Source organism: Cyclopterus lumpus, chromosome 24 (genome assembly GCF_009769545.1).
Source record: "Cyclopterus lumpus isolate fCycLum1 chromosome 24, fCycLum1.pri, whole genome shotgun sequence".
In the NCBI taxonomy this organism is placed as follows: domain Eukaryota; kingdom Metazoa; phylum Chordata; class Actinopteri; order Perciformes; family Cyclopteridae; genus Cyclopterus; species Cyclopterus lumpus.
This window is the reverse complement of record NC_046989.1, coordinates 12,040,032-12,056,219: the sequence shown is the minus strand read 5'-3', so window position 1 is coordinate 12,056,219 and position 16,188 is coordinate 12,040,032. Positions and strand designations below refer to the sequence as shown.

General features: G+C 43.2%; 2 protein-coding genes across 6 annotated transcripts in view; both read right to left on the bottom strand.

The window, feature by feature from the left end:
* Positions 1-14: 14 nt before the first annotated feature.
* Positions 15-4,006, bottom strand: efhc1 (EF-hand domain (C-terminal) containing 1). Its single transcript, XM_034527883.1, has 10 exons — positions 3,843-4,006; positions 2,863-3,081; positions 2,479-2,766; positions 2,176-2,325; positions 1,800-1,992; positions 1,306-1,532; positions 994-1,134; positions 611-824; positions 297-449; positions 15-179 (listed from the first exon to the last, which is right to left on the bottom strand). Exons 1-10 carry the CDS (start codon positions 3,987-3,989, stop codon positions 127-129), a joined length of 1,785 nt encoding a protein of 594 aa, XP_034383774.1. The 5' UTR covers positions 3,990-4,006; the 3' UTR covers positions 15-126.
* A 653-nt stretch (positions 4,007-4,659) lies between these two features.
* LOC117727863 (protein eva-1 homolog A) overlaps positions 4,660-16,188 on the bottom strand; it is a 69,450-nt gene continuing 57,921 nt past the window's right edge. The window contains exons 1-4 of one of the 5 annotated variants that reach the window (XM_034528387.1): positions 10,193-10,328; positions 9,898-10,041; positions 7,617-7,793; positions 4,660-6,634 (exon numbers count right to left, since the gene is read on the bottom strand). In XM_034528387.1, the coding sequence (XP_034384278.1) occupies positions 6,255-6,634; positions 7,617-7,698 (462 nt within the window). In that variant the 5' untranslated portion in view covers positions 7,699-7,793; positions 9,898-10,041; positions 10,193-10,328 and the 3' untranslated portion in view covers positions 4,660-6,254. Of the gene's footprint in view, positions 6,635-7,616; positions 7,794-9,897; positions 10,042-10,192; positions 10,329-16,188 lie in introns of those variants that run through there. The other 4 variants (XM_034528385.1, XM_034528384.1, XM_034528386.1 and 1 more) reach the window with 4 other exon arrangements.

Here is a 16,188-nt window from a genome sequence, read left to right as displayed (position 1 = left end):
AAATGACAATTCTATCTGATATCAGGCAATTGTTGGTTTATTTTGTTGTGAAATATTCTGCAATGGCTTTCATTTGGTCTTGCGCTCTGTCTGTGAACTCTTGAGGCAATCAAACCTTCCCTGACATCATGAAGAGGGCTCTGCTACATCATGACCTGATAAAGAAATTGGCATAATTTCTGTAGGAGTAAAAAAAAAAAAACAATTTTGAAATCTACTGAGAAAAAAAAAAAGTTGAATCGTCAGAAACCTCTAGAGGGGTGTGCTATTCTGAATAGATGATCAGATTTTTTTACCATTTTGGTCAGCTGGCTGGTTATTTGCTGTCCCCACACTCAGCTTCTGGCGCAGAGAATCAAGTGTCTGGAGAGGGATCTGTCCTGTATTGGCCTCCAGATACTTGAGCACATAGTGGTCAGCATCAGTCAACACGAAGCGGTGGCCGTAAACTACAAAAAAGACAAAGGATATATATATATATATTATAGCTTAATGCATCTAGGAAGATGCACCATGAGTTATACACTGATACCTTTTCCTGGGAGAAAATATGTCTTCTTTTTAGAAATCCAGACATAACCGATACATATATACAGACTGTGATTGTTACCCTCCACCGTGGCTCCAATAGCAAAGTCTGCAGGAGAGTAGAACTCAGAATGGTCGACCGTGGAGCCCGGCTTGAGGATGCGCTTTTTTTTCAGGAACTTGCCACCGATGATACCGGAGTTGCGAGTGGTCTTTTCAAAAATACTCATCATGTCATTGGACAGGAAGTAGGACATTATGAATTGTCGGCCCTCGTCTCCGGGATTCTCTGAGTCCTGGAATGTCGGTGACAAAGAACAGCTTCAGCAAGGGGAGACACCATCGCTTTGGTTGTCGATGGCTTTGAGTTTTAGTGAATGCACTTTGGTAACATGTGACCACCTCCAACCGACCAATAGTCATTCAGAAGGTTTGGTCAGAGAAGCAGCAAAAACATTCTCTCACCAGCCGGGCACTGTAGCGCAACACCTTGTGTTCGTTTTCCAGCATCTTTATCACATTCTTTTTTGGAGGCCCGGGAATTAATGCCAAACAATTCTGGAGAGAGTCTTCAGGTGAACCAAAACCATTATAAGGAGGAACCTCCTGTAGATAGATCGACAGATTACTTTATTAATCCCCGGAATGAAATTAAAACGTCATAGCAGCCACATACACATAAAAATACACAACAGTAAAACAAACACAGATGTATACAATAAATAAACATGGGGTTAATAATCGTGAAGGACGACAAAATACATTTCCACTTCTTACCTTCTTCCTCTCCTTAAGCAGGTCCGTTTTCTTCGGTACCTCTGTGGGTTTCATCTCCAGGTCAGGGTGATTCTTTTGGTAATACTCTTTAGTGAAGGCGTCACAGTCATACAGGAGGAAGCGACGGCCCAGCAGCTTTATCGTTTCACCCACCTGGAAGTGTTTGGGGGAGTAGTACTCCTCTACCTCCGCCGCTGACACCTCCAGCACACAGCTGGGAAAGGTCTCTGGATGGAAATATGAGTATTGCTATTCGTGTGAATTTGTAGTGCAAACAATATTTAAACCAAACAAATACTAACCAATACTCAATTACAGAGCGTCATGATGTAAACTGTGTGCATGTGACGCAGGTTTTAAGATGAGAGAAATGTTCTCGAGGCATTCACTCTGTTACTGGATACCAAGAGGCATGTGACCAAAGCACTGGATCGGATCCCAATGCCTTGTATACAAAGCTAAGAGTGACACAGGCACACAGCGGTGCAGCTCACCAAACTTTGGTTTGACTTTCTTGGGCAGCTTCTGTCGGTGCATCAGGACGGGGAAGGGAAATCGTCCGCTGTTGCGTTCGTAGACCTCGTTGATCTCCACCGTGTCGTCCACCAGGTAATACTGGACGGTCACCGGCCTGGTCTCCCCAAACAGAGAATCGGTGTCGTCCCATAGGGCAAAGAAGTGCAGCACCTGACCAAGAAGAGGTTAAAAGCCTGAATTAGAATTGGTATGCCAAATGCCAGACGCAAGATCACGTCACAACATTACCTATTTAGAAAGAATGTCAGTGGTTTAGTACAACACTTGACTTTGCTTTTGCACAAAAGTGTAGGAATTACCTCGTGAGTTTGGAACGGGGGAAATTTCCTTTACCTTACGATCCATGGTCAGAAACTGGTGCATGTGGTCGGATCCGGAGGCCGTTGTGAAGGCAGGCGGAGGGTTTTCTCGTCGTTTGCTGTAGGGATCCTCAGGCATCGGCTCAGAGTCGTTCAGAATGATGCCCTCACTTTCCATGAATTCCTACATGTGATGAATGAGACACAGTGTATGTATATACACACACACACACACACACACACACACACACACACACACACACATCCATATTTGTTTTTGTAAGGCATGCATACAGATAACAAATATACATAATGCACATATCAGTGAATGTTATACCTTTGTGAAAGTGTCACACTGCGTGATGTGGTACTTGACCCCATACACCTCCAGGTCCATGCCGACATTGAGGTCTTTCCATTGGTAATGCTCTCCGCGCTCATTCTTGGGCAGCCGCTGGCGTTTGATCCGTTTCCCCTGCGGTATGCCAGAATTCTCCACTCTGGGCTCAACGATGCACATGCTGTCATCCTCCAGGTGGTAGTAAATGACCACAGGGCGCACGCAGCACTCCTCTTCAGGGGAAAACAGGACCTTCTCCTGAAAGTATGCGTAGTAGCACAGCACCTGCAAGACAAGAGGATGTTACAGAACATACAAACAAGCAATTACTTCATTTTCTTTTATTAGACTAAATGCTAATAAATAAAACCCTTATTGTACCTTTTTGTCAAGGGCCACGTAAGCTGGGATGAAGTCGTTGACTAGGCTCTGGTCAAAGGAGCCATAAGTAATGTCTGGCGTCTCAAAAGACAGCTCATTGATCTCCTGCTGGATCAACTCAGACAAAAGGGGATCCTGTCCAATCCCCACAGTGGGCCGATGGGCCAGAGCATAACCGTTGTTATAGTTCAGTGTCTGAGGACGATGGAAGGCTGACTTCTGCAGAGAAAGACAATAAAGGTCCCATGTTGTAAAAAGAGAGATTTTGTATGTCTTTTTTTCATTTTAAAGCCGGCCTAAGTGCTCTACACATACTATGAAAGCATCTAAAAGCTCATGAAATACACTCTGACAATATTATAGAACTATGCTGTTGCCTCGCAACAGAATATTATATATATATATATATATAATATTTAGGTATATTTAGACCGACGGTATGAGAAAAATGAAGAGTTTGTTGAACAATCAAGCCTGTAAACATGCTCGAGCAGAAACCCAAAATACAAGTATGAACTTGGAAATTAGCATTGACATGTCTCCATTAAAGAGGTCAAACATTAGCTCTGGTAAATCACAATAGAAACACAAATGTTAGCACATTCAATATGTTCAACACCAGTGTGAGTGTACTACAGCCAGCACTGTGCTGCAGAAAGTGTGAGATACAGAGGTGGACAGAATAATAGTAACGCCTGTGCGTGATAATGCAATACATAATTAGCTAATAATTCCATCTCTCAGATTGAAGTTAACATCCGAGGTCAGACCTGAATAGCGAAACTATGCGACATGACTGGAGGAATGTCGTTTGCATAACAGAAAGAGAAAAGTAACTTTACTTGCGAATAAGAGTTACATTTGACGAATGTTAGTGAGACGTGACCGCTTTAAACCAAGCTGAGGAACGTAACCTCAGGAACCTCACGGTGTATAACGTTAGTTGTGTGTTTCACCTTGAACGTTAATTACATTCTTACCGTTACATCCCGGAAAGTGTATCCTGGTAAAAATGGCAGTCCGTGGCTATTCCAGTTCCAAGACATTGCTGGTCTTAAAGTATTTGGTCCTACAGAGGTTTTCAGTTTTAGGTTTCGTTTGTGTCGGGGTAAGTTTGTGGTATCCATGGAAACGGCCCGACAGCAAGCGTCTCAAATAAATTAAAAGGTAACGTTAATACACAAATACAAATATTTCCGGAACTAAAGCTAAATATATATATATATATTCAGATTGAAAAAAAATCGATATTGACAAAGATTTAAAAAATAAATAACTAAATATATTATATCCTCCATTACATCAAGTTGTTTTTATATAGTAATGTTCCGATGCGAGTAGCTTACGTGCTACAATCAATTATAGAAGTTATATCAGAAAAATAGTTGTCAATAGCCATAAATAACTATAATAAATGGGTGTCTTAAAACTTAAATTACACAAACTGAAATGCTCCAACTTTACCACCAGGGGGCGATCAACACCAATACATTCTCCTGATCTCCCTGACCCACAGGTCATCATGAGCTCACGTCTTGCGAGTTTATGGAGACCTTATTGTATGCTGTGTCAACTCTATATTTGTAGTATGACATTATTCTGAGTTAGAGCAGTTAGTTGTTTCAGAGTGCCACAGTACAGAGCGAGTATTGTGCTGGACATTAATAGTGGCATTGTGCACATTTAAGGTGACATTTAAAAATCAAAACATCATTTCAGAAGAAAATGTGCAAGATTAAACAAAACAGTGGGCATGTTATTTTGAACACAGTTTATTCCAAGCACAGGGTTCATGTTTTGGTCTCACTTTACCAGCTATCAGCACATTTTAACCCCATTCAAATTTAAGCACAATATCTGTCTTTATATAAATTATATACAGTGGCAGTCTTTATGTGGATGACCCTAATATGTCCTGTGTACGCTCAATTAAACTCTCAGTCAGGAAAATACTAAGCTTTTATGAAAACTATAATTATTTCCACGCTTGAATCCAAGGCAGCACAGACAGCTGGATTTACAATAGCTTATTTTAATAAACTGGCAACATGATTTTATAGACGCAGGTTGCATGTCCACTGTGAACCTTTTTTCAGTGCTGGTTCCTTCTCCAGATGGCCATGAGCAGCGATTACCACGAGCATCTGGTTTAGCACTGGTAGCTTTGAACTAAGGGCACGGTTGACACAAGACCTGAAATTTCGCAAGGACCAGAAAATGATTTCTAGCAAATTCGCTGGTACAAAATTGGCATATTCTGGTATCGTACATATACATCTGGGAGAGCAGCAAGTGCATAGTGTGTCACAGACAGATTGGACACATGCTCCACTTCAGCAAAGCAACTGTAAGATAAATTCAGGATATCTAATTAATAACTCATTTGACAAGTTGTTGGACTATACACTCTGCACTCTTGACAACAGTGACTTATTAGCTAGAAAAGGTACTGCACTGTGAATTAAACATACTGTATCAAAAATAAGGTTAAATCACTAAACCTCTTTGAGGCTCAATATATGATATTTCTAATTATTTTCTTTAAATGCTGACATTAGCTGTTTAAATGGACTGATCCCCATCTTAGGAAGCAAAAACATCAACCAAACACAGAAACACTAGGATTGCATCCCTGAGGTGCCAGACAACCTTCGCCAAGTATTCAAAAAACAAATCTTATAATAAACCATACTTGAGAACAAAAATACACAACATCAATAAACTATTAAATATTATAAAATAGATTTCATAAGGGTTGAGATGAATGCCCCAAAAATATCTTTTGGTTTTCTAAAGTTCAAAAGGCAGCGTGGTTATTCACTGTGGAAAGATTGTCTTACATTATCCCATAGTACACTTCTTTCTGCTCTCTACTGCCCCTCGGCAAAGTCCCCACTTAAATACTGGAGGGTGCTGAGCATAAAGCTCCAAGTGTCACAGTCTTTTGCAGGTGACTGGCGTTCTGTATGAAACAGACCCATCTGAGGCCCTGGTCCTTCAGTCATTGTGTAGTTTCTACAGGCCTGTGTGTGTCTAAGGCAGCTAACCCATAAATCCCCACTTCAAAAAGGCCTGCTGAGGTCACGGGCAAGGCAGTGTAGCCCTTCACCCCTCGCTTCCGGCAGAAAGGGGTGAGCTGGGAGCTTATTCTCTGACTGAATGGGGTACACAGCTTATGATACCCAGAGGAATATGCATACCAGCAGAGGGGAAATAACTTTCTTCCCAAGTCTGCAATCCCCTCAACTGTTCTCGTCAGTGTGAGTCCACAGTTTGCATGCGTGCTTATAAAGCTTCATGAGGGCCACGTCTCTTCTCCCCTTCCAACCCAAGTGCGTCCTGAATGTTGTTCAAGCCCAGTCGGCTTCTTATAAAATCCCCCTCAGCAGTCCTCAGTAATACCTATTGAGGCTCCGCGTCCCGGGGATGTCCGGTTGCCCGTTCATCCAGATCTCTCGGATGATGCGCTCCCGCTCCTCGAGCCTCTGCGCTCTCTCCAGCTCCTCCGCCGACGTGAACACGTTCATGTTAAGCGTGCGTTCGAATCGCCGGTGCCGCCGCGCCGACAGATCCGAGGTGGTGTCCCAGTCTGAGTCCGAGTCGCTGGAATCGGAGGAGGAGTCGGCGGGGCGCGCTCGTTTCTTGGCAGGGGGCCGCTGACGGGGCTGGCAGTCGGTGCGACAGGAGATCTGGACCACCAGGGCGAAGAGTGTGAGGAAGAGGCCCAAACACACGCCGCAGACGAAGAAGAGCGCCGCCCTCTCTGGGTGGTCTGTTCACGGGGAGAAAGACAAGAAGCCACGTTTAGTTTCAGAAATGATGTTGAATATTTAACAGGATCTCGGTGACTGATACTGGGCCTTTTCTTTCCCCCTATGACCTTTTCAGCCTGCTCTGTTATGAATTATTCCACTTGATGTCTCACTTTGATGAAACACTGGCTGCAGACGTACAGCTCATGAATGAATCTACACAGCTTCTGGTTCAAACTAGTGGCATTGTCAGGCTTGATTACTGTAACTTCTCTCGGCCAGCTTCCATGCTCATAGACCCTTACAGCTCCTCCACATTGTATTGGTCTTGCTTGTCTTCAACCTAAAACTATCGTGTGTTACAGTCCTCTCTGACATCCAATTCACTGGCACATCCTCCATGCCTTCACACCTTTACCCAGACAGACACTGTGACTCAGTTCTCTCAAAGTGCCAAATGAAGAGGGGAATAAACTCCCCGTTTCAAGGTCATGCATTATGTTGGTTGGTGTAATATCTGTCAATAAAATGCATTATATAAATGTAGATAGCAACATTTGTTGGCAGATTAAACATTTTAGAATTTTTTTTAAAGTTTAAAGCTGAGTAAGCACAGGATAAACTTCCATTCCACATTAACTGTAATGTGGAATGGAAGTTGAGTTTATTTGACTGCATGACTTATGCATTTCACTATGTATAAACGGTTTATTTGAAGTCATAAAACAGGAACATTGACCACAATTACATACACAATTACAGTCTCAGTAAAAAGGAAACAGGGTTTGTTTGTTTTTACTCAAAAGATGGCGTGCCACATACATGAAACCACACACTGCAATACCTACATTTTAAGATCCAGCTCTGTTCTCTACTAATAATGATCTCTGCGGTGGGATTGAATCTTTTCCCTTTGAAGTGAAAAGAGGTCACTTATTTACCTGCATGTTTAGGCTACTCATGTGACGTGATGTCACACAAGATTATATGAATCGTGCCTACCTGATATGTAAGTGTAGGCTGCCAGTGCGTTGCTGATGAGGGCCATGTTGGCACTAAAGGTGGAGTTGATGATGGGATTCATGCTCGGGGGCCGCAGTAGACTTTCTCCTCCACCTCCTCCTCCAGCTTCTGAGAACTTCTCCTCGTGGGGGTTTGTCTCCCTAACCTTCTTCCTATCTGCAAAAGCAAAACAGTTCAGTTTAACAACACAAAGCAGACTGAGGGTAATTCCATCAGCATTTAAATTCTTTATTTAGACACAGATGTTTTTGAAAAGTTTCCTTTGTCCGTGACTACACTCTGAGATCAAAGGAGCATGCTGTGTGTACAGTCAGATCATGACGCCACTGGCCGGCTCATTTACAGTAAAGTCAGAGTGCATTGTCTCTGAGGTATTGTGACTACAGCATTCAAACCAATGAGTCATCTGCAGTCTCCCAGTGGTTTTTGATTTTCGGTGTGCACATTCACATTCACATGCTTTACTTCTTGGTCACTGTAGGTGAGCTTGCTTTGGTGAACTGTCACACACACCAATGACCTCTAATTGCAGAGTCTCTTCGGTGTGTCAGGCTCTCTTTAGCTGATAAATGCAGTTTGGATGTGAATCGCTTACAGAGGAGCTAACTGTTTTCCCCTGGACTGCTGTGGTGGACACATCGGCTCTCACTCAACCAACAGACCACGAGTAACGCACTGTCGATAGAAAACACTCGCAGTGCCAGAAAAAACTGATTATAGAATGATGGAAGTGCAGAGGTTGATCTTTTTGATTGAATACTTTTAGCATGATATCTTCAGGTGAAATTATTATTAATAATACATCTATTTCTTTTAAATCTTAACAATCCAATGCCATTTTAACAATGATAAATCCTTGAACCGAACACGATGTGCCTCATACAGAGTCATATACATGTTAAGCACGAGCATTTTAAGAACAGACCTGTGGTTTACAACTTTGACCTATTTTACTTTTCTAACAAAATGGTCCTGTCCTGCCAAGTGGTGTTCGAATTCACAAGTTATTTCAAATTCTAAACAATATCCTAAAGTTTCCAAAGACAACAATAAGTCAGGTTGAAAATGCGGCCCACTAGATCATTTCCATTTGATATGATAATGCTTCCATGACAAATTGGGGTTGAAACCCAATGTAAGCATCACATCGCAATATTGAATTGTTGTAAAAAACAACAACAACAACAACAACAACAACAACAACAACAACAACCACTAACAACATCAATACATACATGGAGAAACATATGAGAGTTGAGTAAACAGACTCAAGAATTGAATTTGCATCTCTTTTGGGCAAGAAAGGGATTGAGTGAAATTCCCAAAGTGTCGACCTATCCCTTTAGGAAGTACGATGTGAGAATGGGGATCCGGCTGTTTTGTAAACCGACGCCATTGTTGGTCAAGTAGAAAGATCACAACTTTCCAGTATAAAATAAACAAAGAGAAATGAGACGATCAGGATACCTTATATTTACAGTTTAATGCTTCTTGTTCCGCCTTCATATGTTTCATCCCCCGTTGGTGCATCAGAGATAGAAACATTTATTTTTTTTTAAATGTATTTTTACTTGTTTTTAATTTCTGTATATATACAGTATGTCTTCTATCTGAGGTGAAAAGACAAAAATAAAGTGTAATAAAAAAAAAAAGAAACAGGTTTTTCTAGATGGAGCTTGAAGGACAGAGTTTGAAGCCGGTGCAAGGATGAGAAGCCATTCATGCGTCAGGAACCGTTAGCAGCGCAGCACACATGTCCATGCTCCCTCTCTTAGCTCCTCATTCATCCGTCTATCCTCCTAATCAGTACAGGGCCGGTAGCTGAGCAGAGTAATTAGTGTGCTGGACACCGGCCACCATCCCTCATGAATAAAGCTTTGTGTAAGTTTCCTTCCTCGCTGGCGTCTCTTTTTTTTTTCTCTCTTTCATTTCATTGTCTTCTCCTTCTTTCCCTCTATGGGAGTTATAAAGTATAGCGGACTGATTTAGACTGTGGTCATGTCATTGGCTCTTGGAAAGCAGTATGTTTTTACTACCAATGATCAGAAATGGTCCAAACCGATGGCTCTGTTTGGATACATATGGAAACATTTAAACCCGTGTGACTTTATATACACAGACATATATGCCCTGTCTTGAGACCTGAGTTACTGTTTCTCTTGATGCCTGGGAGGCCGCGGGACTGTTTGGTGTTAACTGCTCTCCATGGGAGGCCGTGAGTGTGTGTGTGAGAGTGAAAAAATGCGTATGTTTTCCTCACTTTGCTCACCTGGAACAGCGTCAGGGCGTTGGGCTGAGCTCCCCTCCGGAGGGCTGTCTCCCACTATGTTGGGGTCATGGGCGCTGGGTGGAGGGGGGTACACCGACGGTCTGGGTCCCTGCTCCTGGAGCAACTTCTTTGGGACTTCAAAGAGAAGGAAAGGTGGAGCAAAGGAGGGGAGTCAAAGAAACACACAACAAGGATAATTAGACGAAGCATAGCAGTCATTTCTATTTCAGTTCTGCATAGATATCTTAGATATATCAGTGCATCTGTAAATATTAAATAAACTCACAAATCAGATTTTTTTGCCTCTTGGGGAGACCTTCTCCTCCCTCTTGTGCACATAGCTGTAACGTATATATTTCATTGGAGGTATACAGTGAATGGAGGAGTAAGGAGCTATAAATGAGACAGCATGATGGCCGTGATTCACACACTCCTTCTGACCTTGCACTCTGATTCCCGAAAGTTATGCTGCCCCCCCTCCCCTTTCACATCCCCTCCAACTTCACAGTGTCCTGTGAGTCAGGGAGTCTGCGCTCCTTCTCCACAGACACAAACCCACAATGCAGTGGGCTGTGCATTCCTGCCCGCTCACATGTGGTCTCGGCGGCCGGGCCACTCTCCGGTCACTGTGTTTGTCAGATCAGCTGTTATTTACAGCTCATCGGATGAATAATCAGCGGCCTGGTTTCGCTGACATCAGCGGCACAAGTAGGGAAACTGTGACATGTGATTTAGGATAAAAATGGACCATTTTTATAAAGGCCAATGAATAACCACACTGATAGTATTTCCAGAGATGGATTCTGGCTTTGATCCAAGATGTAAACTACTTGTGCCGTGGACACAGTGCAAGCAATGATGAAAAGACTGGGCAGGAAGACTACTGACATTTATTGTAGAGATAATTTTGTGTTTGAGATTTGAGATTGTTGACAGTATGACAAGATATATTAGTGAGGAGTCAAATGCACGGATATGACAACAGCCTTCACTGAGCAGTTTACTGATAGGGACTAGATAGATGTTGCTGCGTGGTACACCTGTACCTACAGTAAGCTAGGAACAAGTCTTCTTCCTACATGGTAAGCTAGCTCCATTTGTGAAACAAAACCACAGAGGTTGATGCAGCTATAAAAGTTGTTACCATTCAGTCTGATTATCTTGCTACATAAGCTCTATTGCATCTTGAAAAATATATTTATACCTACCAAAGACATGAACTTGCAGCAGTTGTGGTTTTGAGCTGTGATTGAAAGAAAAGCCAGAACTGACAGAAATCATTTTTCAGTGAACCGTTTGCTCCATTGAGAGAATCGGGATTTAACAGTTCACAGCAAGGCTGTTGGGATTTAATACCTATTTCACATTTCACATATTCTTTCAAACACAGCCAATTAAAACAACTGTAAAGACTCCAAAGGCACAAAATAGGACTGTAGTCTCAAATAAATGTTGCCCTACATAAACCATATTGCACAACTGTGCAGCGAGAACTGTATGGATGCAGATTGATGCCGGACTCTGTTTTAATCTGCTTAGATGGGCTCACCACGCTGCATCAGGAGAATTCATATTGTGTTGGGTGAGTTGCCAGCTGAAGAAAGGTATACTCTTACATTTAAATACCGTTCTGTAATTGCATCATCTCGTGTGGCAAACCACACCAATTTGTTGCCTAGATAGGTTAAAAGCGCAAGAATTTTAAACCCCATTTTATTCAGATCTGGTTGGCACAAACAAAACAAACAAAGCTGCTGCATATGTGGAGGTGAAGAACGCAGAGAAATGAAGACATGTGATTGGGCCCGGCAGCCCCCCCTGTCCTTCCTCATCAGTCTGACACACTAATCACGGGGCTTAAAACTCCCCCTCTGCCACGCTGCCACCATCCCCATGCCACGCCCTGATTACAGCTTTCTGATTGGCTCTAATTGGCTGCACATGTGGCCCAGGGTCACAGCTGAGAGACGCCATGATGCGACGCACACTCTCTCACGTTTTCGCAAAATTAAGAGACATATAATTTGAGGAACACAAGCTCATGAACACTCAAGGCCACCAGATACATGCACACAGACACACACGTGCATCGTATCCAAACAGTCCAACACACCCATTTAACATTAGAATATCTATCCTTCTACATTACATTACATTACATTACATGTCATTTAGCTGACGCTTTTATCCAAAGCGACTTACAATAAGTGCATTAAACCATGAGTCCAAACTCAGAACAACAAGAATCAAGCAAGTACAATTTCTTCAATAACGTTAAACTACAGAGTACTATCCGTAAGTGCCATTTAAGTGCTACTAAAGTGCTAAACAACAAAGTGCTATCGGTAAGGGACATTTAAGTGCTACTAGAGTGCTACTACGGCTCTACCTTCCCTATTCAAGGTATAGTCGAAAAAGATGTGTTTTTAGTTTGCGACGGAAGATGTAGAGACTTTCTGCTGTCCTGATGTCAATGGGAAGCTCGTTCCACCAATGAGGAGCCAGCACAGCAAAGAGTCGTGATTTTGTTGAGTGTTTAGCTCGAAGTGAAGGAGCTACAAGCTGATTGGCAGAAGCCGAGCGAAGTGAACGGGCTGGGGTGTACGGTTTGACCATGTCCTGGATGTAGACCGGACCCGATCTGTTCGCAGCACGGTACGCAAGTACCAATGTTTTGAAGCGGATGCGGGCGGCCACCGGTAACCAGTGAAGGTCGCGGAGTAGTGTGGGTAAATTTCGGAAGGTTGAAGACCAGTCGAGCAGCTGCATTCTGGATGAGCTGTAGAGGTCGAATGGCATTAGCAGGTAGACCTGCCAGGAGGGAGTTGCAATAGTCCAGCCGTGAGATGACCAGAGCCTGGACCAGAACCTGTGCCGCCTTCTGAGTGAGAAGGGGTCGTATTCTCCTGATGTTGTACAGCATGTACCTACAGGAGCGTGTTATTGCGGTAATGTTGGCAGTCAGGGAGAGTTGACTGTTGAGTGTCACACCGAGGTTCCTGGCAGTCGGAGAGTCGGAGCCAGCACTGAGTTGTTGAAGTTAATAGTTATGTCGTGCGTGGGAGAGCCTTTTCTTGGAAGGAGGAGAAGTTCAGTCTTGTCCAGGTTAATTTTCAGGTGGTGTGCGGACATCCACTGAGAGATGTCAGTCAGACAGGCAGAGATTCGTGCTGCTACCTGTGTTTCGGATTGGGGAAACAAGAGGATCAGTTGGGTATCGTCAGCATAGCTGTGGTAGGTGAAGCCATGCGAGCGAATGACAGAGCCAAGGGAGTTGGTGTACAGAGAGAAGAGAAGAGGACCAAGGACTGAGCCCTGAGGGACCCCAGTAGTCAGAGGACAAGGCTCAGACACAGATCCTCTCGAGGTTACCCGGTAAGAGCGGTCGGTGAGGTAGGATGAGAAGAGTGAGAGCGCGGTGCCTGAGATACCCAGGTCCTGGAGGGAGGACAAGAGGATCTGGTGGTTCACTGTGTCAAAGGCAGCGGAAAGGTCTAGAAGGATAAGGACAGATGAGAGAGAGGCTGCTCTAGCAGTGTGAAGCTGCTCAGAGACAGCAAGGCGGGCAGTCTCTGTTGAGTGGCCTGCCTTGAATCCAGACTGGTGGGGGTCTAGAAGGTTCTAAACAGCCATTTCCCATGTTTTCTATTGGCTTACTTTGTTGGCAGAAGCTGGTACATCATAGTAAATTGACTGCTGCTTGTCTAAAAATAATTGTCAAAAAGCTAAAATCTCTCGCAGCAAACGTCCGCAAACCACACTTAAGGAACCAAGCAGTAAAAGAGAGAAAGAGGAGTGCAAGGGAGAGAAACCAAGGACATAAATCACACTCTACAGGCTGCATTATAATGACACAGTCACATAAACGCATGGCAAATGAGTCTTAATATAACTCGACGAAATGGGACCGGAGCCAGTGCTGTACCTTTCAGGGCCCTGGACCGCCACGGGGAGCGAAGATACGAGGCGGGAACGAGTGCCCGTAACAATGGGCCGTGTTTACACTGGCAGAGCCCAGCTTTGTTTTCACTGGGCTCTGTAGGCCAGAAAGAGTGTGTGTGTGTGAGTGTGTGTGTGTGTGTGTGTGTGTGTGTGTGTGTGTGTGTGTGTGTGTGTGAATGTCTGTATGTGTCTGTTTGTGGGCCATGTGCTGACCGATGCAGAACACAGTTGGGACAAAGCCCTGCACGCCAGAGGGGTATAATGAAACATTAAACTATGGTAAATCCGAGATGCGATCAGACCTGGGTCAATGTTTTAGGGCTTTTTTTAATGCTCGGTCTGCTTTCGCTCTCTGAGAATTTGGCTTGAATAAATACGGCCACTATGACTTTTCTGTGAGCTTAAGCCTCGACTGTGGTGGCACTCATCTACATTGTATATGAATATCCATAAAAGACAAAGAAAACGAAAGTGTGTGAGACAGTGAAAAACGTGTACAACACACACTTAACACAGGAGATGGCATACAATGGGATATTTGTTTAAATCTAATTTGGAACAAAACTCTCTATATCTCCCTTTGGATAATAATTTTCTCCTCAAGGGACCTATAGCATTTTGAAATAAAGTGCATTAAAACAATGTGCTGGCATATGTGGGCACGTGTCTGAGCAAAAGCGTCTGGTTTCAATCAGCACACAGCCAGAGCCTACTTAATCTATAACATTAAAGCGCTGTTGGAGACCCAACATTCACTTGATACACACACACACACACGCACACAAAAAGCATTTTTTTACCGAGCTAACGACATGCAAGGTAAATAGGGCAGAAGCTGAAGGTGTTGAGATTGCATTCCTCTTCTCCCTGCTTCTTTTCTTTCCTTGAACCCTCAGCGTAACACTCTAACAGTATCCGGCTGACAGCAGCGGATTGGGTTCATTTGAGTTGTGTATGAGAATGTTTGTGCACATTTGAAAGCCCTACATGCAAGAAACGGATTGTATATTCGATATACAGAATCAATTGTGCATTGCTTAGTTGTGGATGGCGCAGTATAAGGATGTTAATGTGTGAGCGGCGTAGCGAGACAAACCTCCCAGACCTGAGGCGTTACCGCCGTGTTTATCTTCCCACAAATGAATGCACCAGACCTCACACTGTGAAAATGAATGTGTCTACATATCTAATTGCAAGAAATGATTAACACTCATTCTCGCCTCGTCTACGCGCTAACAACAGACTTTGTAATGTCAACTCTATCAAAGGACTGGTGGTCTGAGCTGTGGGCTTTTTCTGGTTCTGCTCCATTTTTATGTCAGTGTGGGCAATCTAACCCTTTCTTCTACTTTATTAGCTTTTGTTGTGAGTGTGTGTGTGTGTGATAGAGAGTTACAACATACACTTGGACTGTGGTTTGAAGGAGGCTTAGAGGAGCATACCAGTGGTTTTGAGAGTGTTATCCCATTGACTATAAACTAATCTAATTTACATGACAGTCAACAATTTCCCAAAACAAAAAAGCCATGCGTTTTTAAATAAATAACCGCCTTCAAGACAGCCATTGATTTACATTCATTCTACTAAACAATGCACATACAGATGATTTTCTTGTTCAAGTAATAGTGCAGAAAGAAAAAAACTGTGTTGGAACAGATACAGAAGAAAAGGATGATATTTTAACTTTTGTTGTCTTGTAAATTTCAAGAGGTCAACTTTATAAAATCACAAAGTTGCCTTTTAAAATCAATAGACGAACAAAGTATGAGTTGGGACTGGTACCAGTAAGCCAACTACCATTAATGTGTCTTTGAGCAAGACGCCTAATCCCACCCCGAAAGCACCTCTGGAGCCATAAGGCCACTTGTGGAAAACTGTCTGTTAGGAAGTTCACAACAGTGATATATATTGAAGTAACTATGAAGCAGGCGCAGCACAGAGAACCTTTACAGAAAGTCATGAGAACCAAGTCTCAAATTCTGGAGATCCAGGAAAAGTTCAGCTTTCTTCTTTTGGCTCAGATGCATGAATGTGTAATCAAATCAGTGGTTTCAAGAAATCCAGTCAGCGTGGATTTGTGTCGAATAGAAAAGCACCAGCTTCTTGTGACAAGATCTGCCTCCTGAAGGGTGCTCATGCAGTGGTCTTTAATATAATACAGGTATATTCTACTAAAGCAAGACATCGCTGGATGGTGACATAGTCTAAAAGCATCCAGAGTCGGGGTAGTGGATGTCAGGAGTACATTCCAGGAAGGAAAGAGTGGAAAAGCTCAACCCCCCATCCTGCCTCACTGAGCCCCCTGCCCTACATTCAGATTATTTTCCCCATTTACGTTAA